The sequence below is a fragment of the Sminthopsis crassicaudata genome, chromosome 1 (assembly GCF_048593235.1).
Source record: "Sminthopsis crassicaudata isolate SCR6 chromosome 1, ASM4859323v1, whole genome shotgun sequence".
Taxonomy (NCBI): Eukaryota; Metazoa; Chordata; class Mammalia; order Dasyuromorphia; family Dasyuridae; genus Sminthopsis; species Sminthopsis crassicaudata.
This window is the reverse complement of record NC_133617.1, coordinates 696,793,416-696,819,207: the sequence shown is the minus strand read 5'-3', so window position 1 is coordinate 696,819,207 and position 25,792 is coordinate 696,793,416. Positions and strand designations below refer to the sequence as shown.

At 38.1% G+C, this 25,792-nt stretch overlaps 1 protein-coding gene across 4 annotated transcripts in view; it reads left to right on the top strand.

Moving 5' to 3' along the window:
* EEFSEC (eukaryotic elongation factor, selenocysteine-tRNA specific) overlaps nucleotides 1-25,792 on the top strand; it is a 318,322-nt gene that overhangs the window by 105,567 nt on the left and 186,963 nt on the right. For all 4 annotated transcript variants that reach the window (XM_074283754.1, XM_074283757.1, XM_074283756.1 and 1 more), the window contains 3 exons: nucleotides 7,914-8,121; nucleotides 20,293-20,389; nucleotides 22,828-22,992. In XM_074283754.1, the coding sequence (XP_074139855.1) occupies nucleotides 7,914-8,121; nucleotides 20,293-20,389; nucleotides 22,828-22,992 (470 nt within the window). The remainder of the gene's footprint in view (nucleotides 1-7,913; nucleotides 8,122-20,292; nucleotides 20,390-22,827; nucleotides 22,993-25,792) is intronic.

Sequence of the window (25,792 nt, the reverse complement as noted above, 5' to 3'; positions counted from 1 at the left end):
TAGAAGTGTAAGTTCTCTCTCAGTGATTTCATCCCTCTCTGTGCCAAAGACTGAGGTCTGTTGTCTTCCCACAAGCATTTGTGGCTAGGGTATTTAGCGGGCAGAAGGCACTGTCTCCTGAAAAACAGAAGAGCAGGACTTGGGATTGGGAAGACCTGAGGCTGAATGCTGTATCAGACACTTGTTGCCTAGCTCTGTGATCCTAGCCAAGTCACATCCTCTCCCCTCTTGTTCCCTCATCTTTGAAATAGGGAGAATGATAATATCCCCTCCACAGGTTATTGTGAAGATCACATGGGATACTCTGTAAAGAGTACTTTCTAAGTCTCAAAGTGCCATACCTTTATTTTACAAAAAACTTTTTATTTACAATAGTAGAAGGTTGTAACCCCATAATGAATTTTCAAGCAAAAAGAGGCCTTAAGAAAGCACTGTTATGTAAAATATGGTACTTTGATTCTAGAAACCCATGATTGCTTTTTAAATTAAATAAAAAATTTTTAATGAACAAAAAATACATTTCCCTTTTTTCTCACCTTCCCTTCCCTTTGAAAAAGAAAGGAAAATGGGGTAGCTGGGTGGCACAGTGGATATAGAGCACCAGCCTTGAAGTCAGGAGGACCTGAGTTCAAATATCTCAGACACTTCCTAGCTATGTGACCCAATCCAATTGCCTCAACAAAAAACAAACAAACAAACAAACAAAAAACCCTTACAACAAATATGCAGTTAAGGGGAAAAAAAAAAAAGACTTCATTAGCTCTTTCTTTCTCTCCTCTCTATCACTCTCTTCTCTCTTTCTGTCTCTGTCTCTCTCTCTGTGTATATAAATATATAAAATATATATATATAGTATATTTGCCTTTATGATGTTTGTATGAATTATTATCATGATTTTACTCACTCCACTCTTTATCAGTTCATATGAATCTTGCCATGAAACTGTCCAAGTCATCATTTCTTGCAGTATAATAATAATCTATTATGATCCCATATTATAATTTGTTTAGCTATTCTCCAGTGTATGAGCACCTCTCTAGTTACCAATTCTTCACTAACATAAAATGAGCTGGCATAAACAATTTTGTGCATATGAATGAAGGAAAAATAGGATTTTATTCATAAATGCTATTTGCAAAATATTATGCTAAGAGATGGGGATACCAGTAAAAAAGTCAAACAGTCTGTGCCCCCCAGGAGCTCCCATTCTAATGGGGGAGATAGCATACTTGAGAGGTTTCAGCTGTAAATCAAATAAGAAGGTTCCATGATTCTTAGGGAGCAGCAGCAAAGCAGATAATTCTGCTTCTTTACTGTCATTTCCACTGATAATCTCCTATCAGTTTCTGATGTTGAGTCATTTGACTGGAACAAGGTCTTTGGTGGTGATGACTTTCTGGGGAAGAACATGTGGGTTCTTTTCCTCTTTCTTTGATCTCTTTGGGGGTTTGGGCCTAATCATGATGTTGCCGAGTCAATGAATAAGTAAAGCCTAGGAATTTGGAGGCAATCATGAGTGTAACATAGTCGTTTTTCCCTTGCCCTGTACCACCAAACAAGTCGCTGTCTCCAGGCATTGCATCTGCCTGACTTATGCTTAGGGTGGCAAAGATAACTTCATTGTCCTTTGCTCTTGTTCACACCAGGGCTGTATGAAATCCTGGAGCATTTGGTGTGAATGTGTGCTGCGTGTGCCATCTGCCCTTGTGCCCCTTCTGCATCCACAGGCCTGGTTCAGTGGTGGTGTCTTGGAATTGGTGTTGGGCCTTCTAAGGTCACTAACATTATTCTAATGTCTCCAAAGGAGATGATCCAGGCATACTCAAATGTAACTTTGGGTTTCACTTTAGTAAGTCCAATATTAATAATTATTTTGGTTTTTCCCCTCAACTTTTTTTCCTTTTCATCTTTCTCTTTTTTGCAACATTGTACTTTGGCTGTTCGCTCCTTATTTAGTTAAGAATAGAAGGACAAGGGAAGGGAGAGGGACACTATCATTTGGGTAATTTTGCTACTTACAGATCTAATAAAAGCTAAGTTTGGAGATTTGGGGATTTTATTTAGTGCTTTCTTGAGAAGATAGTATAGTGGAAACACTGACATGTAATCAGGAAACTGGATTCTTCTCCCAGTTTTGCCAGTAATCAAGTTCATGACAATGGACTTTAACTTTATTCTACTGCAGTTTCCACATATATAGAATGAGAATGTTCTGGGCAAATTATAAGATCTACATCTTATGGTGCGATGACTGGTTTCCTTCTAGTTTCCAAATTTCTATATATTTTTGACCCTGATAATCAGAAATTAGCTTCTGTAAATGCATATAGAAGGTATCAGTAGGTACGAGAGAATGCATTGGAAAATGGCACTCCTAGGGATAATATAAGACACAAGAGAGATACACAGACACACAAACACACTCACACATATACACAAGTTTTCCTATTGCATAGTCCTGGATTTGAATAGGATTCCAAGGGATCTAGTCTAGCTTTACAGGTTGGCCTCTTTTTAAATTTTTTTTTTTGAAAACTTCACATACATTTATGAAAATAATTCACAAGCCAGGTGAATTAGAGAATGATAATTAATTTTGTAGCTTTCCCTGCCCAGTGAATTAAATTTACACAGAGCATTTCAGGGAAGGGTAAAGAATTTATTTGGGTAAAGAAAGGTAAAGCAAAATAGCATTTGAGATTTATGTTCCATTGTAATAAGTACATTCCTCATGTAATCAATAGATAATTCAGTATTCAGAGCCTCCATTAAGCTGGCAGAAGGGGCTCTCAATACACTTCAGATTGTGTGGACAATCTACGCACTTGAACATTGTTGTGTAAAAGGTATGGTATTGTCCTTTAAGTGCTTGGTCTTCCAGGAGCTTTGGAGGTGGTCAGGTGAGTGCTGTGCTCCTGAGCTTTTAGCCAGAGAAAAGTGTTTCATGGAAACACCTCTGAATCCTTTTATATAATTGAAGCAAGTAGCTCTTTACTCGGTCAAGCTGTTGACTTTCCAACTGCCCATGACATTTTCATTGTTTGTACTTTGTACTAGAATAGCAAATAGAAAGATTCTAGGTACTTTTTTTTTTTTTTTAATGTCAGCTAAAGACTTTTTTTTGATGCCTACCAGATCAGTATTCTTTTACTATTTATGTCTGTTTTTACATCATTCTCAACTTTGCAGCTCTTGAAAGTGTGAATGATCAGAGAATGGGAAGAGTTATCTGTCTTGGTATTCAAATTAGTCTGTTATATCTGGTCAAATTTAAATACATAATTAGCACTGGATAATTTTCATCAGTTTGTATTGTTACTGGCTACAGAGTACTAAATTTAAATGTTTAAGAAACAGATTTTAGAAATTATTCAAATTATCCACCAGTCATACACAATCAAGAGATTCTAGTTTAAGATGACTGAAAAGGAAATACAACAATAAACACTCTTAGATTGTGTGGAATTACTCTGCATTTTAGAATGCCCACAAGCTTGAAATGCTACCAGAATTTTGTACTAATGGGAAACATGCACTTTATAGTTAATAATGTAAAAACATTTTCCCAGTTTTTTTCATAAATAATAGCTGTAACATCCTCCCTCTCTATTATAGACCACCTGTAGATTTGAGTCAAACATCCTCCTGTCCAAAATCATTTTAAGTTGGAAGTTCTTTTAAAAGAGAGTCTAAAGTTTTAATGTTTGATATCTCAAAAACTGCTTAAAGGAACTTTTTTTTTGAGCAACAAAAGGATATTTGAATATTCACAGATAAGTTGTCATACTTAAGAGTTTACCAAAATTTAGCCTTTGTACATTTCTTTTTATTTTGGGTATGATTGAGATACAGAACTCACAGAATTGGGGATTTATAACTTTTAAAAAGTATGGGAAAAACTTTAACCTTGTGATAATGATCTTGTTGTATCTTTAAAGGATTCTGTAGTCAATACAACGAGATGAAAAATTCTGATAGGTTGAAAAATATAGAAGGTCATTTGTAACTCTCAATTTTTTTGTACTGCATTTCCCACCCACTCACTCACCCATGCTCTCTAGTTTAAGAATGATTTCCTACTCTGGGTTCGTGGGAATTAGGAAAGAGACTGTCTATTCATTTAGTGGAAATACTGGGGATTTGAAAGAAAAGAGAAGGGGACACTTGTGTCACTTCCTTGTTCCTCTGATCAAAAGTTTGGTGAAAAAAAATAGATGAACTGAGAGCAGAAAGCAGCCTGTGGTTCACTGGAGCTGACCCAAAGTTTCCAGTTGTGTTCCAGTTTTAGGGACGGTTTTGTTAAGTCATGATGACCTTTGGTTCTCTTAGAAGTCATTGAGCAGTGGTGCTACATGGGATCAGCTTTAGAATGCCATCCTTTGGAGCAAAGATATGTGTTATCCTTAATGAATGTCTCTTGTAGATATCTTGATAAGGTTTCTGAGTGCTTGGGTATATTAGCACTTATCTTGGTTTGTGTGTCAATCAATTATATTTCCTAAGTTTAGGATTCCAACAGGAAGAAGATGTGAAATCCTTTTAAATATATTAAGTGCATGAGTCATTACCCTTGAACCAGCAGGAGAAGGCTGGGCATGGCTAGTTAGTTTTATGTGCATATGAGAAGTTTTAATGGTAGGGAAAAGAAGCTGATTTTTAAGTAAGTAAAGGGAACTCTGTTTTTAACAGGCCTAATCTGTGTCAGGTTGTTTTTGATGGAGCCTGTTTCATATTGTCTGTTCTGTATATTCTTGATGGTAAAACTGCTACTAGTGACTATTAGTAATACTTGTCACCCCCAAAAGGTCTGGGCATATTGGATTGGCATTTTGGCTCTATTCTTCCTCATGTAGAATGGCTTTACCTTGCTTCAGATATGACTTCCCTTTTGAATTTATTCTTGAAAGAGGTAAATAGAGGAGACTGCAAGAGATGCTCTAATTCTAGGCCAAAGTTAATGAAGATGGGAGACCAGATGATTCCTAGCACTTGTTTGTGTTGGTCCAAGTATGTAGGACATTTAGGCAATTTAATAAACCATTCCCTTGATTCTGAGTCAGCAGCTGCTTTTGAGTTCTGATGGTGCTTTGAGCATGAATTGTGGGAAAATATAGGCATTTTGTAGGGTAAATCTCTGAATGGAGGAGAATGTAGGAATTTGTTGGTATTTGCTCAAGGCCTATATATAGTTTTTTGTTTTGAAAGCAATCAGGAATATAATAATACTTCATTTATTTGGCCTCATCAGGAAATGTGGTGTTTTATTTAGTAAATTTTCCAGTGAATTTTACCAGTTAAAATGATGAAACTTGTTTTTGATGGAAAATTTTCTAAAATGTTTTGCAAACTTCTCTACCTTCTTAAACACTCTTCTAAACAGTGAGTCATTTTCATTATGAACATTGTCTTTAAAAGATCTCACACTTAGAGGACAATTTCTCCCATCCTAAATGACCAATTTTTTTCTTTTATAGTTCTTGTGTCTGTGTTATGTCATGTTCCCGTGTTTTTCCTTTTACCTAGTTTTCCTCCTCCCTGCTGCCCATGCCCCCCTTTCCCATTGGATGAAGAGAACATGTCCTACATTATGAAGCTGGCTCACTGAGCTTGTGAGAACATGCGTCCCTTACTCGCCTTGTAGCTAGGCCAGTTGATGCTGAGTGCCTGCCTTCTATGGCTTTTGCTTCATCCCGGCAGTGAGCCCTTAATTTCTTAGGAGCTCACTTTCCTCATTGCCAAAATAGGGATAAGAATTCTTGGCCATCTACAGTTCTATCATTGAGGGCATATGAGACCATATAAGAGAAATTGCTTTCAAAGCTAATGAACTTTATCATCATCATTATAATAAGAATAAGTATTATTTGGGGGCTCCCCACAGGACCTTTTTACTCATTCCTGATACTTGGCTGTGTCTTAGATAATAATGGCTCACATTTTTATAGAACTTTACAGTTATCAAAGTACTTTCCTCGTAGTAGCCTTATGAACTAAATGATAAAAATATTATCTCTGTTGAAGAAACAGGTGAAGAAACAGATTTAGAAGTGGTTTGCTTAGGATCCTATAATGAGTAGCCTGAGCCAGAGTTTAATTCCAGGCCCTCTGAATCCAGTATGAATATAATTTTGTGTCAATATCACCTAAAGTAAGTGAGCCTACACATTACCTGATCATCTTTTTCTTCTCTCCCCTTCTGCCTTCCAGTCAGTTTTTTGTCTATTATAATTATCATTTTTAGTTTTTGTAACCTAAAGTTGTAGTCTCATACAAAAAAGAAAGTATTTATTCTTTTTTGTAGATAAATATACTAAGCTTTGGTCTATCATCAACATGATGATCAACCGAGTGTGAGAAAAAGGACACTGAATTTGGAAGCAGATTTGAATTTGAGGCCTGTTTTGGTCGTTCTTGGCTGTTTGATTATTGGTCAGTCACATAATCTCCCAGAGATAGTTTTCCAATTCATAAAACAGATTTAATACTGCATTTATTAGCTATTAGAAAGAAATGCAAGTTTCTCTCATTACTGCATTGTTTTTCCAATGGTTGGTAGGTAGCATAGAGCTACCTATACTCTCGTCCTGTGTAACTAATAGAACATGTTTATAATGGAAAGGGGGAAGTTGAAGTCTGGCCATGGACTTGCATTAAGCTAATGTCTAGTTATTAGGGAAGTTAAATCCATGTCTCAATCCTCATTAATATAACCTACACAACGAATGGATTACAGGATAAAACTTTCTAGTAACCATCGTCTAGCATTTCTTTCAAGCTCTACAATTTATTCCATTTCTTTTTTCCTATTCCTTCCTTTAAAATACAAATATAAAATTAGCTTGTTATAAGGAACCCTTGCATGAGGAAAGTCCCTTTATCAGCACAGGTCTGCACTTTCTCTAAAACTTAAAAAAGTTAGATCACTGAGAAGTGGTCTTCTTCGGGACAGATCAGCCAATTGAAAGCAAGTCTTAGTTTCATTTATTGTTTTTTCATTTTCCTTTTTATCGTGAATCTTAAATTCTATCTTGGGCCAGCCTCCCTAGCCAAAGAAGCAGTATCACTGCCAAACTCAAAAGGGCCCCACGAAAAGAGGGCAGGCTGCTCCCAGATGTCACCCATGGAGATGAGAAGCTCTTCTGTAGTTTTTCCTTTTCTTGTCTCTGACAGGGCAAAGTATGCAGCTGTTTAAAGCACTTTTTTTTTTTTAACTTTGTAAAGATTTTCCCATCTGCAGAAAGAAATGTTTGGGACAATTTTGAGTATATACTACCAAGCCTATGGAAAAAAGCACTTTGGAGTTAGAAGACAGGTTCCTGTTTAACCTCTGATACCTATATTTCCATGGCTTACTCAGTGACTCAGACTTCTGACCCTCAGGATGCCTTCTTTGTATATAAGGGGAAAATAGCATCTTCTGTTGTGAAAGTTTTCTTCATCTTTGTACATTGTTAAGTGCTAGGCAAATGAATAATTATTGTTGTTGTCAGTGTCCCTTGCTATTCCTGCTGCTGTTGTTGCCATTCCCACTAAACACTAAACAGCAGTTTGCCCAGTTTATATTATGAAGATGACTGAATAATTTTGTAAGAAGACAAAATCTTTATGATTATTCAATGTGAAGATCATAGGCCACAAATTTAGGACAGAAGGAACCTGAGAAGTCATTTGTATAAATCCATTTACATGACAGATGAGGAAACAAGTCTTGGGAAGGAAAAGTACTTTCCCAAAGTCCTATAGAAAGTTTAGTAGTAAAATGTAGTAAAGATTTGAATCTAGATCTTTGGCTCTGAATCTAGTTCTCTTTTGACTGTACCACACTGCCTCTTGGGCTGGGACATATGAGGCAACTTGCTGGGAAGTTCAGTCCTCTGTTTTCATTCATCTAACCTTGTATTTTCTTTCCCTAGGAGCCCAGATAATTGATCTGATGATGCTAGTTATCGACGTGACCAAAGGAATGCAGACTCAGTCAGCAGAATGCTTGGTGATTGGGCAAATTGCTTGTCAGAAGTTGATTGTGGTACTGAACAAGATAGACCTCCTAGCCGAGGAGAAGAGACAGGCGGCTATTGACAAGATGACCAAGAAAATGCAGAAGACATTAGAGAACACAAAGTAGGTTTGCCAAGTGTAGGCTAATAATCATTCCTATAATAAAACTAAAATTAATGCTATTCATTAATATCTTCTAGGATGCTGCTGGATTGTGTGTGTATGTGTGTGTGTAAGAATGGGAGTCTCTAGTGACAGATGCTGAAGCCCTCTCAGTACATATTTTTCACCAGAATTTTTCCCTTTATTTCTTAAAGTTTCTAAAAAACTGAAGCTAAAATTTTGTAGACTTCCTGTGTCAGATGCTGCCTCATTTTGAATTTGAATTCAGTTCAGAGTTTCAGCATGGTATAGTAGAAGGAACACAGGCTAAGAGGCGTGATTCCAGTTTGCTACCAAATTGTTGCCCAGAGTTGCACTGACATGGTCAATAAGTCTCATTGGGGGAAAATGTATACACAGCATAGCTTTGAATTTAATCTGCATCATTAGCATTTTATCCATCACTTAAGTCTAGATTTAAGCAAGCCAAACTTTGATTTGTAGAATTTGCCAATTTCTGCAGTGTTTAAATTCCCACATTGAAAATTTAACAGTCAATTTGCAGGTTTGCTCTGGCTTTGCAGGCTTTAATACACCCTTTGTTGTGTTTAGGCAGGATCACCATCCCATTCTGTGAGTCGCTTTATATTTGTGTTAAAGGCAGTAGAACTGTATGATCTCTAGACTCCTTCAGCTCTAAAACACATTTTCATACTAACAAGTTCCTTCTTTAGGAAAGCCAAAGCTTATGGGAGATTTTTCCTGACAGTTAAGATTAGAAAAGATTGGTTAAAATGGAAGATGGGAAAAGGGAGATTTTATGCAGTTAAAAAAGATAGGAATACTCAGCAGTAACAGATTAGACTATTAAAGGTGATGGAACTTCCATGTTAGGAACAGGATGTAAAGCCACCTCATTGAACAAGTAGCTTCAGGAATGACTTGTTCTGATGTTGTCAGGATGGTGCCCTTGTTCAGCTGCACAATGTCGGAAAACCTTCATTGTTTTCATCATTTTCTGTGATCCTTTTTGGACCAGTCCCTTTTAATCAATACTAAGTAGCGGTCACGGAGAGGTAGAGAGGCATTCTCTTCTCTGTGCAGCATCAAGACAATATCCTGCCATTTCGGCTTCTCCTTCGAACCTGTCTGTGGAGGGCAAACAAGTATGAAGTGTTTTTGTTTCTCCTGTCATAAAGATTGATATGCCTTCCCATTGGTGATTTTTTTTCCAGAGTCAACACCTGCAGCTCTGTCTAAGAATCCTCAAGTTGGTTAAATTAAAACTCTGAATCTGTGAATGCTCCGAATGTGTCATAAAAGATTTCCTACCCCTGTCTTTTGTTAGCAAAATTCATCAATCTGATAAAATCGACACATTTAGATAAATATTGCATAAGAATTCAGACTTTGTTATTCCCAACGGAAGTGGATATAAGACTGTAAAAATGGAGATAAAAAATTATATCTTCTCTTTAGTGAGTTATTTGAGCACCCTGCAGTTTTATTTACTTGTCAGAAAGGGGTGGAACAGGCCCTTTAAACTTCTACTTAAAAATCACAATATAGTTTTAGTGTCACATCCTAAAAATGGGACAAAGGAATAGGGTATGTGAAGCATGTATGAGTAGTCAATAGATTCTAAGCAAAATTTCCTTTCATGCCATTATTTATTTATTTATTTTTACTCATTCAGAATCCCTTAGGCTCTTAAATTGGGAGGTGTTGGTACACAGACTTATAACTGGGCATAAATAGGAAAAAGTGACCTTTTGAATCACCTTCAAATCATCTGATAGCTTATTTCTATGTCTAAAGCCTTATATTTCCCCCACCAAGAGAAATCTAGCAATAGGAAAAAAACAGATCATTACCCATCAATCTTTGTGAGAACTTGGGCAATGAAATAGTATACTAATTAATGGAACCTTTTTGTTTATAAAGACTTACCTGATGATTCAAGACAATTCTAATAGACTTGGGATGAAAAATACCATCTGCATCCAGAGAGAGAACTATGGAGACTGAATGTGAATCAAAGCACAGTATTTTTATCTTTTGTTTGTTTGATTTTTCTTTCTCATGGTTTTCTCTCTTTTGGTCTCTTTTTCTTGTACAACATGACAAAAATGGAAATATGAAAGGATTGCACATATTTAGCTTATATTAGATTGCTTGTTGTCTTCAGGAGGGGCAGGTAAGGGAAGAAGGGAGAAAAATGTGAAACACAGAGTTTTCCAAACATATGTTGAAAACTATCTTTATGTGTATTTGGAAAAATAAAATACTATTGAGAAAAAAAAGAATAACCTGAAATGTTCATTTTTTTCATGATGTTATCTTGTTCTTATCCTTTAAAATACTTTAAACAGTTCTTTTCTTTTCTGATGTTCTTCCCATGTAAGTCCTTATGTAAATAATCATCCACATTTTAGGAAATACATTCTTGAAGACCCCCCCCCCCTTGCCAATACTTATGCTGATAAAAAGCTACAAAATGGCACAAACTTTCAGCTCTTCCACTTGTTTGGAAGAGCAAGCACTTCTACCAGTGCTTCTCAGCACCCCTGTTTTGAATCTCCTTTCTTTTTTCCATATTCTTCCAGCCTAGGCCTGCTCCTTGTGGCAGGCTGGAGATACCTGCCCCTTTTGCAGATATACTCTGCTTTGCAGTTCTGCCCCCTTTTCTATCAAGTGTTAGCCCCTTGCATAATCCCTCTCACCAGCTCCAGAATGACTTCCATGATCAATCCCATTTCACTTTGATCCCTCCTTTAATCTGTGTCCCTTCTAGGTCCTACAACCTTTCTCCCTATCCTACCTCGCTTGTCCAGTCCGCAATAATCAGTCAGCATTTATTAAGTCCCTCTATGTCCCAGTCACTCTCTTATTCTCTTGAATTAATAGATTTAGAATACTAGACACAATCAGAAAATAGATGTGAGAGCAAAGTGAGCCCTCTGCCTCCATCTTCTTTTCTCTCCCTTTTCCTCAACCTTCCTCAGGTCCAGGATTGTCATCATCTCCTGCTTGGAAAGGAGCTCCCGACTACCACCTTGTGGCCCCTTCACAGGCATTCTGAGCAGACCTGGCGCCCGTGGGTCCCTGTGCAGCCTGGCCACCCCCAGCACTGCTTCATCCCTTGGCCGTGTTGGAAATGAACTTCATCACTCTCCTTCCTAAAATTTCCTTCCCAGGTCAGCAAAACGCCTCTTCCTCCATAAGGCCTTTTTGGTCCCTGCTGCCCCATCTTTCTTTCCGATCTGCTTGTTTGTCTGGGTTGTTTCTCCTGATGAGTATGAGCTCCTCGTGGTGGGCACGGAGTGACTACATCTGGTTGGTCTGCTGTTGATTCAACATTTAAGAACACAGCTTGTGCCGTGTTTACTTGCACTGAGATAGGTTTCTTTTCAATGTTTTTTTTATTGGTTTCAGGGACGGCATTCTTGTACAATTCAGTGAGCTATGAGGTCCATGGAGGAGAGGACCATCCCTGAGGAGCCAACATGGACGTCTTTATGGAAGTGATGGCATCCCTCTGGATTATGTCTTTATGATAGCGACTAATGGCATTAAGCCAGATGTGCTTATACTCTAACAAATGATTACATGGCTTAGCCAGGAGCTTAACCCTACTGTTAATTATTTTAGACTGCAGTTAATACTGACTTCTCAGGTAAAGCCATCGATGAATTCTGGGCTCATTTGCTGGCCTGTACAGTTGGTGCTATAAAACAAAGTCATGTGGTTTACTAAATAAGCTGCTGTTCTGCTTTTTCTTGCCACGTAATGTTTGAGCTCCAAGTTTTCAGTTTCTACTTGGGAGTGATGATATATGTGAGACTGAGATAAAGTCTGTTGCATATATATAAATAAGTAATGGAAAATAGTTTAAGATCAGCATTTAGCAGAGTACCAAGCAGTGCCCTTCAAGGTCATTTGTATTTTTATAATCTTAATACCTATCATGGTTCCCTGAGCCTTGTAGTTACTTTAAAAATGTTTGTTGAGTTTGAGGAGCTAGCTTGAGGGTATGGTAATCATGGAAATATCATGGAGGGGGTAACACCTGACTTGGACTTTGAAAGGAAGAGCAGATGTTAATAGCTTGAGATTTTAAGGGTGAGATGAGACAGGATAGTGTGAACAAGGGCACAGAAGTGAGAAGTAGGAGAGGATTTTTTTTTTTTTGTCTGTTTTGTGAAGTTTGCAGAAACCATAAGAATAACAGATTAAATTAAGTGTAGAGGAGGAGGATGTCTCTGTGGGGGAAATGACACATGAAACCAACAACTTTAAAAATAACAAAATTAGCTACTATTAAAGAATACAGATTTTTGCATGTTTAATAAAGTGATTATATAAATTGATGTACCAAGGAAGCAAAAATGAGCAGGCATGAAATGGCAGTGCTTTGGGGGCTCACTTTTTAGGCTAGTGATCTACTGGTTTTTTGTGTTGTTTTTTCTCCTGGTAAAGAGCTTAGACAATAAGACTAATAACTGTAGAACATTTCCATGACTTGAAATTTTTTTCTGACTCCTGCTTCAAGGGGTTAAGATGTGATTACCATTTGGTTTTTCGTTCTGCTCAATTCTTTGAAAACTTATCCGAGATCTTTTTTGGGGGGAGGGAAGGATGACTCAAATGTTTACTAAGCTTTCCTTAACACTATTCACATACCATGAGTTAGTCTAGCACAGAAGACACTATTGAGGTAGTTAGATGACAGCAAGGGGATGAACCCACTCATTGTCTGGCTCACATTGACTTTGATGCCCTGGGCACTTACCATTCACATTTTCATGACATATCTGGTTGGGGCCTTTCATGCTTCCACAACCAGAAATGGATCAGAAAGCAGAAAATCTGCCCAAAGGGAAAAAATACCCAGCCTCAGCATAAACTCCAGTTCCCTTTTCACGCTCGTCTTCCTCTTTGCTTGCTAGAGGCCAGACTGCCACGGTGTGCTCGTGTGTGCTCGAGGTGTAGCGAGGCGTGCTTCTCACGGGCCTGGCAGTGCTGTGAAGGCTGCTCCCAGCTCCCACCAGGACATATGATGCCTTTGGAAAGCATCAGGCACCTGGTTCAACATTAGTTTATGTTTTATTACAATATATTGCCCAAAAGTGTTTGGATAAAAATAATTGAATTTCCGAAAGCTTTATGGTTAATTGTTGGAATTCTCAGTGCACATTTTTATCCTCCTTTGTCCCCCAGAGCCCTAGGCATAGGGCCTGTAAACAGAGCAAATACCTTGTATACTGTATTAGTACTTGATAATTTCTATAGAAGAAATAAACTGGATCAAAAGTCTTTCCCCCAGAAATGCATATGTTCTCATGTTCTTTTCCTTTTCTTTTTCTTTTTTTCTTGTTTCTTTTTCTGCCTGACTGTTTCATTCCTTCCCTCTCATTTCTGCTTTTCCCTTTTCCTTCATTAAATCCCTTACTTAGAGTTTTAGCATTTAAAGCTAGAAGGGACCTTTGATCCAGTTCTTTAATTTTGTAGAGAAAGAAGTTAAAAGAAGACATGTGACCAAAAAAATGGCAGGAATCGTCATCAGGACCCTCTTTGTATTTCCAGAGCTTGGCACAGTCCTGGCACATAGTAGGTGCTTCATAAGTATTGATTGATTGGTTAATTGGCAGAGCTAGACTCCAGACCTAAGTCCTCTGATCTCAAATCCAATCCTTTTCCCATGGTACTTGACCTAGCTCTCAATAATTTAATAGAAAAAAAAATCAAATACACTATGAAAAACTGGTAAATAGCAAAATATTTAAATAATATACCATTAATGGCTAATTGAATATAATTCAGTAAGCCAATTGATCAAGCATTTGTTAAGTGTCCACAATATGTCAGACATTATTCCATAGGGATACTATGTTGAAAATGAAATGATTTTATGCAAGGCAGCTTGAAAATATAGAATTGGTTCTTGGATGAAAAGTTGGGCAGGGATGAAGATAGTAGTGATCATGGAAGCCTTTAAGGGTCTTCTAAGAGATAGAAAAGAAAGGAGAGCCAAAGACAAAGAGTTAATTTCTATATAGAAGAAATTAGAAGAGAAAAAAGAAACAATGAAGGGGGAGCAGGAGGAACATATTGATGATGATCAAATTAACAACAATTTAATTCAACAAATCAAGGTTTGTTAAATGGCTACTATGTGTGCAAGGCACTGGATCAGTGACAAAAATGGGGGGAAAAACAGTCCTTTTCTAAAAGGATGAGTATGTGTGTGTGTGATCATACCATGCAAACTGATAAGGATATGCAGTCATTAATACCTGAGAGGATCAGGAAACCCTTGCATTAGAGCTGTGCTTCAGGTAAGACTTGAAGGAATCTCTGAATAATAAGATGTGAAGGTGAGGTAAGAGAATAGCCTGTACGAAAGCCAAAGATGGAGTGAATGTTGAGTTTGAGAAAAAGCTGGTAAGTTAGAGAATACATGAAGAAAGCTAATGTGAAATAAAGCTAGAAAGATTTGGGGGGCAGATATAGTAGTGCTTTAAATGCCAGGCTAAGAAGTTTGTCATTTATCTTAAGGGCAATAAAGAACCACAAAATATTTTTGAGTAGGAGAGTGACATATCTGTATTTTAGGAATGCATTAAGAAGAGGGGTACTGGAAGGAAGAAGGCTGCTTAGGAAGTTATTACAGTTGACTGGGTGAAAGTTAAGAGCATCTCAATAAGGATGGTGTCCACATGAGAAGAAATAAAGGGAGGGTGGATAGAGAGAGAGATGAAAGTGGGATAGACAGGATTTGTCCAGAAATGTGTATGGGGTGGGGGAAAGGGGAAAGGAGAAGGAGGAATCAAGGATAACTCCAAGATTGTGAACATGGGTGATTGGAAGCAAAAAAGAATGAGGGAAGTTTGAGGAAAGTCACATTGCAAATTCTCTTTTCAGTGTCTTCAGTGAGGTACTACTGATGAAGCATCCAGGGGAGATGTCCAGCAGGTACTTGGTATTGTGGTATTGAAGTTCAAGATATTAGTACTGGATAGAAACTAAGGGGAGGGAGGAGTTCAAGAAGTTTTCAGGAAGAAGGCTTAGTGTTAGACATTGCAGAGAAGTGAGAAGAGAGAGTCTGTAAGTTTGGCACTTAGGAGGGTGAGTCATTGGTGACTTTTGAAAGCATTGTCTGGAGCATAGAAGATAGAACCTACATTAGAAAGAATTTGGAAGTCATTGAGAAGTCAAGGCAATAGTTATGAAATTAAGGCAATGAATGTGTTCTACTTATTAGAAAATTTTATCAGTAGATGGAATGTTAGAAAGAGGAAGCATTTTTTAAAGATGCCCAAACATACTTGTTAAGTTGAAGAAAATGAACTGGTCAGAGGGGAGAGATGGATTATAATGGAATGGATATAATTGAGGAGCAATTTTCATGCTTTTTTAGTCTTCCCATTTGGAGAGTCTTGAACAGTAGTTTTGAAGTTTTCTGTTTGTATTATTTGTGCAAAAGATGCCATGGGCTACTTCCCCTATCTGTTCCTGGTTACCATGTTTAAAATATTCAGCCCAGCACTCTGCTGTTTTGAGGAGAATACAAGAGAGGCATGTGGCTATAGTCGAGGAAGGGAATGTAGGAAGTATACCTTCTGCTTGCATAGTTGAGAGTTGTTCGGATTCAGCTGTGTAATTTGATTCCCAGGGTAACAAATGTTCTCATATTTCAGCTGATTGTTGTCCACATTAAATACTAAAGTATTTCTCTAATTACATCTCTGCCTTTTGATGCTAAGCATATCTTTTGAACCATCCTAGAACAACAGCAGCTACTCTAGGACAAATATCTCCATAGTTTTACCATAGATTTTTTTTTCTCCTTTTCTTCCATTTCTTTGTGTAATACCCAAAGAGAATAAGATTTAAGACCCTTAGTACCTTATTTGAGATTTTCTTTTGGATGGTATTTATTCTTAATTTCAATCAACAACTATAGCATCATCATCACCATCATAATGTTTTTGTGGCTCATGCCTTTTTTTTTTTTTAACTTGCCTGGTATATATTTTTTATTTTATTTTATTTTTTTTTATTATTATAGCTTTTTATTTACAAGATATATGCTTGGGTAATTTTTCAGCAGTGACAGTTACAAAACCTTTTGTTCCAACTTTTCCCCTCTTTCCCTCCTTCCCCTCTCACAGATGGCAGGTAAGACCAATACATGTTAAATATATTAAAAGTGCTTATACCTTTTTAAAAATGAAAAACTATTTCATTTGGCTCTTACTACAGTCCTGTGAGACATAGCAGGCAGATATCAATCCCCATTTTTATAGATTTAGAAGGGAGATTAAAGAAATTAAAGTTAGAAAGGAGATCTTGCATAAGATCACATGGCAAAGTTAGAATTTGAACTACTATGTCTTTTAGCTTCAAATTTAGTCTCTTTCTATTATACTAATCTATTGTTGAAAAATGTAAATGTTTTGTTAAAATATTACTTTAAACATGATCAGACTTGTTTAGTAACTATTTAGAATTTAATTAATTTTAGCACATCAAATAAAACTTTAAAAAATAATGCTGAATGCTTATTAGAATTAATATTTTCATATATTTTTCTTTTATTGTGGTCATAGTGTATACATTTTATACTTCTAATTTTTTTACTTTATTTCTTAGAAGTCTTTCCTGATTCTTTTGTATTCCTATAATTCTGTCTTGATTTCCTTATGGCATTCCTTTTCATTAATATAGCCATGATTTATTTAAACATTGTCTTATTGTAGAATACTTGAGTTGATTTTTTTTTTTTGCAATTAGATAAAATGTATTGAAAGTCTTTGAACAGGTAGCTTGAAAAAATTATATTCTTAATGTATTATTACTTAACTACGAGATCAGTGTTTCTTAGGTGATGTAATAACTGTTCCACTGTCATCCTTCCCCAACCAAATACTGCCTTTGTCCCGACTGAGGGGTTTGACCCCATAGTCCATTAACTTCAAATATAAACTAGGAAAAAGCTCTATCATTAGCACTCCTGATCTAGAAGGATTCCTGGCCAAGCTCACTTGACGTTATGATGGCTTCAGCATACACTCCAGAGTACTGAGGAACAGATCTTCAATCCAGATAGAAGTCCTTCTCTGTCACAGAACTTCCTCCAGACTTATTTGGAATAAAAATCCTATGAATTCTGGAACTTGCAGAAGTGAAAGCATAAACTCTTCTTTTTGTCTTCCCTGGCTATCCTGAAGCTTCATATTCTGAATTAAACCCAGTTTGATTGACGTTTCTCTTAGATAATTGGGCATGAATTTGTTGTGGTCTCCTTAGGGTAGATCCAAATCACAATAGTATTTTCTCTTTGGATTTCTGGTCTACTAATACCTATATTTATCTGCCTTGATTACTCCATAGAACTTTGGTTAATAACAGTAAAATAGTGCTGTATAGTGCTCCCTGGATTTGAGAGACAGGATTGGGGGCTCAGGCTTGTGTGTGTCACAGCTGGTCATTCAGTCTCTTTATACCTCACTTTTGTCCCATGTAATACAGGAAAATTAAACACACTATATTTATTCATGGGCTGTGTGAAGATCTCTTGCGTTAAGCTGGGTTGGAGAACCTTCAGATATAAAGCAGCCATTCAGGTGGTGTGGACAAGAGAGCTCACTCCTCAGAAGCAGGAAAACTTTAGTTCCACAGATGGATAGAGTAAACCTGGGTAGTCACCTAGTCTTGCCATAGCATGGGCAGCTATTACCCTAGATTGGTCCAGGACTGGGCCACTCAGGAGTTTCCTGTGCCAGGAAGTCAGGTCTTGCCTTTGTCCCTCATTATTATCATTGACAAGCAGCATAGGGTAGGGCAGCAGTGTTGTACTTTTAGCCAAAGCCAGGGTAAAATATAATTGGAAAATATTTAGCAAAATAAGTAAAAACACAATAAAACATGGGCAGCATTACATTTTAAAACAAGTCCATATGTATTCAGCAGAAGATCTTTTTGCGTGAATTAGTGGCCCATGCCACTGCTCTAAGGAATAGAGAGCAGGTGGATTCAGGTTTTGCCTCATACTCGGTATGCTGGAATCTAGGTTTGATTGTTTCTTGGATTGTCTATATTTAAAGAAGGATGGAAAGAATGTTAATTGTGCAGATGACATGTCACAGTGTGCTGTGTCTTTTTGGGGAGCTGTTTGTTAAATAATACCCTATGTGTTTTTGCCTTGGCTAGCAGTCTTGGTACTCTGAGCCTTCTCTCTGCAGCCTTGTTACTCTGAGCCGTCTCTCTGCAATTTCATTGGTAGAAGTTGTTTCTTCAGGGAGTTCATTATTTTAATGGGATCACTGGTCCAGACCACTGAAGCCTATTAATTTCCCAATTAATTTAAAAAATTTAAAATAATTTTTTATTTTTCCAAATACACACAAATATAATTTTCAACATTCACTTTTGCCAAACATTGGGTTCCAAATTTTTGTTCCTCCCTCAGATAGCAAGCAATCCAATATAAGTTGAACATGTAGAATTTTTTCCCAAACATATTGCTATATTTATAACATCGTGAAAGAAAATCAGATCAGAAAGGGAAGAAAAACCATGAGAAAGAGGGGGGAAAAACACAAACACCACCACCACCAAAAAAAAAAAAAAGGTGAAAATACTACATTGAGATCCATATTCAGTTCTCACAGTCTTCTCTCTGGATGCAGATGGCTCTCTCCATCACAAGATTATTGGAATTGGCCTGAATCATCTCATTGTTGAAAGAGTCATGTCCATCAGGGTTGATCATCACATCATCACATAATCTTGATGCTACTATGTACATTGTTCTCTTAGTTCAGCCTACTTTTCTCAGCATCAGTTAATAGTCTTTCCAGGCTTTCCTGAAATCAGCCTGCTTGTTGTTTCTTACAGAACAATAATATTCTATTACTTTCATATACCATCACTTATTCAGCCATTCCATCCACTCAGTTTCCAGTTTCTAGCCACGACAAAAAGGGCTGCCACAAACATTTTTGCAATTCTTTAAGATCTTTTTGGGATATAAGCCCAGTAGAGACACTGCTGAATCAAAGGATATGCAGCCTTTTGGGCATAGTTCCAAATTGTTCCCCAGAATGGTTGGATCTGTTTGCAACTCCACCAATAATGTATTAGTATCCCAATTTTCCCACATCTTCAAGATTTATCATTATCTTTTTCTGTCATCTTAGCCCATCTGAAAGGTGTGAAGTGATACCTCAGGGTTGTTTTAATTTGCATTTCTCTAATCAGTAGTAATTTAGAACTTTTCATATGACTAGAAATGACTTTAATTTCTTCACCTGAAAATTGCCTGTTTATATCCTTTGACCCTCTTGATTAATTTTAAAAGCAAATTCATTTTCATTAAGTATTTAAAATCTGATTAGTATTGAAATTAAAATATCTAAGGGCTTGTAATTTTATTTCTTGACTAGTTTTATCTGTCTCCAAGGCCCACATATATAATGCAGGCCTAATCTTAGGGCTTAAATTCTAGACTGATTAAAGAGAAGATTTGATTTTTCTTTTAAATTTAGTTGGAGCATATCACTGACAATTTAGTCTTCTTTGTTTCAGAAATTTACATTTCCTTGACCTGTATGTGTGCATATAAGGCCAAATTTTTTGCTATTTCTTTTTCTAGAATTTGATATAATTTTAATCTTTAGGTTTTATGGCTTGTTTTTCTTTGTTTGAAATAAAATATCCATCATATATTGTAAGCTTTTAGAAGACAAGAACCGATCTTAACTATATTCTATAGCACTTGGCCCCATATTGCATAGAAATAGGATTTGATTTGGAATGCATTAAGATGGTGATGATGATGATGATGATGATGACGACTACGACGACGACAACGACGATGACAGTGAAGGTGAAGTAGATGCTTAAAGAAAGATATATTAGGCCTAAGAATATTCCAAAATCTTCTGTAAGATCAGGGAACTCTTGCTAGCTTCCTGAATCATCTTGGCAGGAGAGTATAAGAATAGAAGATGGAAGGATCCTTGACAGATTTAACCCAAATTGAAACTTGAGAACTGATCTGTCCATTAATCAGCAGTTGAACAAAACATTGTAAAATGGAAGTCAGCCTCAAGAGAAACATACTATTTAGGACTCTGATGGACCTTCATAGATCTTCGTTCTAGACTAGTGTGCTTTTTTTTCCAGGTTCCGGGGATCACCAATTATTCCTGTTGCAGCCAAACCTGGTGGACCGGAGGCCCCAGAAACTGAAACTCCTCAGGGCATTTCAGAATTAATTGAGGTATATTCAGTAAAAATATATTACCATTCATTCATTGCTCATTCTTTTAGGATTTCCTGTCATAGCTCTTTTTTTCTGAGCTCACATGCTTAGCACTTCATTCTAAACTTCTTTCCAACTGCAGCTACTTTAGGGGATATTCCAGGTTTTAAAACAGACCGTTTTCCTTGCCCGTTTGTGAGCTTCTGAAGAATAACTCAAGTGCCATTCCTCCCCCATACCCCATACCCAGATGAGGAGCACAGAAACTACTTCCAGCCTAAGGTTCACGAGCAGCCTACAATAACAAAGCAGCATGAGTAGCCTAGTGATGCTGAACTCCTTGTTGGGATTAGGTCATTGTGGCTGCCTCTGAACTGCTGATCCCACATCCACCAACTGCTGAGAACCGCTCAGAAATAATAAGCCAGCAGGCCTGGGATAACAGAAGAGGGCATCCCATCCAGGGCTCCCGAGCCCTTCTGCAATAACAAACCAGGCTATCGGCACTGGGGGCAGGTTTCAGTTTTCAGCTGCTGGGGTCCGAGGGGATTTTACAGCCAGTGTTTATGAATTGTTTAAACTCCTCAGACGGTGTCCTTTTTTGGCTAAGGGGAGTGGGAGTGGTGGCAGCTATTCCAGAGTGCTCTTTACTCTATTTTAATCTTATTGGGAGGGCACAGCAGGGTTTTAATGCCCTGCATTCTTGTATTCTCTGTCATTCCTCTGCCTCTGTATTTCCTTTGAGGTTCTGCTGACAGTTGGGCTGATGATGATTTTACCTTTAAGGAAGAGTTAGCCACCAGTCTCGGTAAAAATTTTTTCACTCTTTTTCTAACTCACCTTCTTTGTGCTTTTCTGATTTGTTTGGGAAACAAGGAGGAGAAGCCAAGATTCTGGGCCTCCTGCAGGCTCACTCATTGGCCCATTCCCTGATCCTTCCCTCTCCTTTTGCCTGCTTCACTCCTGATGTTTATGACTAAGGCAAATACTTCTTGTGGAAAACAACAAGGAATTAGGAAAAAGAAGGGGAGACAAATCAGAGGGAGAAAGAAAGATGAGATGTAACAAAAAACAAGGAAAAGGAAAAAGAGAAATTAAGAATGATGCTAAACAAGTATGTGTCCTTGATGTTAGGACCTGTCTTCTGGCCACTGGAACTCTGCTTTCTAGTTATATGATTTTGGACAAGCTGAATAATATCACCGAGCCTCAGTTTTCTTACTTGTAAAGTGGGGAATAATACTGTTTCTTACATGAATAATGGATGAGAGAATGAATGTAAAAGAGCTTTATAAAATTGTAAAACAATTTACATGTTATGAAGAACACAATAATAATAATCATGATCATTTCTTTGACTGTCTCTTTAGCCAAATTCCAAGCAGCACAATGGAGCTTGGTCTGTAGACTATATCTCCCTCAAGTTCTTTGACTAAGACTCTGAGACTCTAGCTAGGCTCAGTGATATTAACTGGAGGGAACTATAGTGTTGGAATGGAAGTGGACCTATTTCATTTCTGTAACAATCAACTGAGGCATGTCCTGCACTTTTGATCTCTTTAGCCCCTGTTCACAAGAACCTTGTCCTAAGGCTTCTAACCTAGGTCACTTGAAGTAAATGACCTCCTGCTCAGGCCCAGTACAGTGCCACAGTTCCTAATGATTTAGACTTTGCTGATTTTGCTGACTTAGCAAAACAAACATTTTATGTGTAAGGCTTTTGTTACTTTTTATTAGTCCCAGAGAACACTCGTCTGGGAGCACGAGACAGTTGTTGTTTTTGTGAAGGAAGGATCCACAAAAATGCTGCTATGAAAGATATTAGTATATTCCTCCAAGAAATTTCTACATAAACCTTGGGCCAAAGCCTGTTTTGAATTCTGAAGTCTTTTTCCAAAAGAATTGTTATCATAAGACTAAGTCTTTGGAACATTTCTTTGCAAAATTCTTTTTTGACAACTTATTCCCCTCTGAAATCAGAAAGTCACAGAATAAAAGGAATAATAAATATGCTGTTGTTTATTTGTTGGTAATTAGCATTGACAGTGTCCCAGCTGCTATACACAGCATACAAAATTTTGAGCTGTTGAATCTATTATCTCCCCAAAATAAATAGAATGAGTTTGAAAGAAAAGGGAAAAGATTACAAGCACAAGGCTTAAACTAGGAAAATTTTGAGTCTGTACTAAAGAGTAGGCCCTTATTTGGAGGGAGAGGTATGTAGTAATGTCTAGGAAGTACCTGGAAACCTCATTTTCCTTTTCCCTGTTACCAAGTACAGAGTTCTTGGGTTCTGTGGATAGCTTGTTCTGGTCCTTTCCTCATCTGCTCTGGGCTTCTTCTTAGCTGGATTATCATGAGATTTTTTTTTTTTAAATTTAATCCTCCTCTTTTGACCCTCCATGTTTTGGGGTATATTTCATGATGGGGCAGTAATGTTTTTGTCTGTTTCCTAGCTTCTGACGTCACAGGCTTCCATCCCGACTAGAGACCCTTCAGGCCCTTTCCTCATGGCTGTGGATCACTGTTTCTCCATCAAAGGTCAAGGCACGGTGATGACAGGGACTATCCTTTCGGGCTCAGTCAGCCTTGGGGACAACGTGGAGATTCCTGCCCTAAAGGTTAGTCCTCTCTGCTTTCTCCCTTTCTTTCCCAAGAAAGAGCTGGAGCTGGCAAGGAGAGGCCAATTGCTTCTGTTTCATTTTGTCCATTTTGTCCTCATTCTGTGCTGCTCCTGACCAGGCAGGAAAGCACTGCAGTAGCTAGCCCACTTGGCAGATTTGTGACTTAGCTGGGGGAGCTGTTCCCTAGTTTTCTTCCATGACACTTTGGGTAAATTCAAACGTATCACCCTTTCCCTGTCAGCAGCACCGTGCCTGTTCCACGTATAATTATTAGACTGGTAAAGACCATCCTTCTGCCATACATGTAAACCGTCCCACACACAACTGAAATGTAAGTCCTTTTTATAAAAGTGACAGAAGTCTGTTCTGACCCCAAACATTGACAAAGAAACTCAGTTTAGTAGGTCCATTAGAAAATCTCACATGTTCAGTAGCCTGTAACCCTCATGGGGCTTCGGCTTTTGCCTTCTTCTCCTAAGTTTGGGGAAGCCATAGTGAAGATGCAGCCGATTAGTACTATATGTAATAAATTGTGCAGGGCACTAGTGGAAATCATTCTCTCCTCCTTTAAACTCCTAAAGTGGTTTGCATTCCCTCTTTTCCCTTTGATGTCATGCTTTGTATTAAAAGTATTTGTGGGTGTGGATTGTCTTTCCTATTAGGTGATAGTTTCCATAGAAGTAACAGTAACACCTTTATGGCTCTAGTACAGGATGTTACTTGTTGGGAAAGGGAAGGGAAAGGGAATAAGTATGAAATGCCAACTATATGCCAGGCATTGTGCTAAACCTTTTAAAAATAGCATTCCACAGGGTCCTCACAACCCTGTGACATAGGTGCTACCTGATACTTATTCAACAAATAGCACCATAATCATTTGTCATTGTTAAATGCATGAATAATGAGAGCCCTTGAGAGAATACACAGTCACTAATGATACTGAGAAAAGTCAGCTCTTAGCATCTTGTGTCACTCAGGCCTGCCCAGTTACACATTCCCCATCTCCTTCTTTAGCCACAAAAGCAGAAGGGATGTCACAGGCCTCTTTCAGAGAGAATGGAGTAGTTATGATCCTGTTGAGCACCATAGTTTGTAGACTTAGAGACTCTTAGCTTGGAAGAGACTCCAGAGGTTTCTTTGTATATTGGGAATGGGCAGCACATATTTTCCAGGTGTTGTTAGTGACTAAATGACCTCTTACTTTCATAACTAATTTTATAAAAGGAGTCTTCATAATTTTATTTTCCACTTTATTATAACTTTTCTGTTGTATGACTAATTTTTTTTTTTTTTTTTGGCTGAGGCAGTTGGGGTTAAGTGACTTGCCTAGGGTCACACAGCTAGGAAGCTAGGCATCCCTGGTAGGGCTGTTGGGAGAGAAAAGTTTGGGGACCTGGAAGTGCTATAAAAGTGTTGTAAAATTTAAGCAGTGTTGCTAGCCTTTCCATCATCATCCTCATCACTGACTTTGAATCTTTTGCCAAAACAGATCAATCTGAGGCAAAGCAGCATTGGACTTTTTTCCCTTTCCCTGACAAGGATAGAAAGGTGACCCTTCCCAGGCAGCTCCCCAGGGGGAAAAAGTGTGTTTGTGCCGCTGAGCACACGACAGGTCCCGTCTTTCTTGGACTTCAGAGAGGTGGAAGAAGCAGATTTCACAACATGCCAAGGTTCAGAGCTCCTCTTGACCTTGCTCCAGCCCCCTAATCTTTGGGAAAAGAGATTGACAGCCAGTGCCCACCGGGCATCCAGGGACATTGCAGAGCAGCGGCTTTTAGACTGGAGGAGCCCTCTCCCCAAACAAAGTGACATCCCCTTCAGATTGTACTAATAGGCTTAGACACTTGTGACCGCTTGAACCCGCACAGAGGAGGGGCGCAGCCATTCCAAATAAACACTCGCATTCCCCACTGCCTGTGCTCACTCTGACTGAGGCGCAGAAGTTGTAGCACATGGACTCCTTCCCTCGGATGCCCTTGGACGTTACCAGCTGGGGCTGATTATACTCTTTAGGGAGAGAGGGAAGGAAGAAGCCAGTACCTACCTCATCCTCTCAGTCCTTTAAACCCAGACTTCCTGAGGTCTAGTCAGGCTGAGGTTTCTTAGTCCCTCAGACTTGGAAAACTCCCTTTTGTAGGATTTGGCTTTCTGAATTTTTGTGCCTCTGTGGTGCTACAGAAAGCATTTTAGTCTAGGAGTCTTGTACTGCCTCTGCTGCTTACTACTTGGTTGATCTTAGACTTCATAACTCCCAAATGTGTGGCTTCAAAATGATTTCTAAGGCCTCTTCAACTCTAAGTTTAAAATGCAGAGATCATCTATCATTAATTAGTCAGCTAGAATTCATTAAGTGCCTACTCTGTGCTGAGGCAGCTCTGAGGCCCACTAAATAGAGCACAGGGCCTAGATTGAGAAAGTTTTGTCTTTCTGAGTTCAGATCCTCAGACACTAGCTGCATGACCCTGCTTACTTCAAGTTTCCTCATCTGTAAAATGAGCTAGAGAAGGAAATGGCAATCCACTCCAGTGACTTTGCCAAGAAAACCCTAAGTGGGATCACTAGTAAGACTGAACAACAAACTGTGTCCTAGACGTTCTGCTAAAACGGGGGCAACACAGGACAAAAAAGTAGTTCTTGCTATCCAAGACCATAGTCTGATGAGAGAGACAAGCTGCGAGTAATTATGTACAAATAAGAGATATCCGGAATAGATTAGGGCTCATCTCAGAGAAAAGGCACCATGGTTTAGGAGGATGGAGAAAGGATTGTACTTAAATCCTGAAGGAAGCCAGGAGGA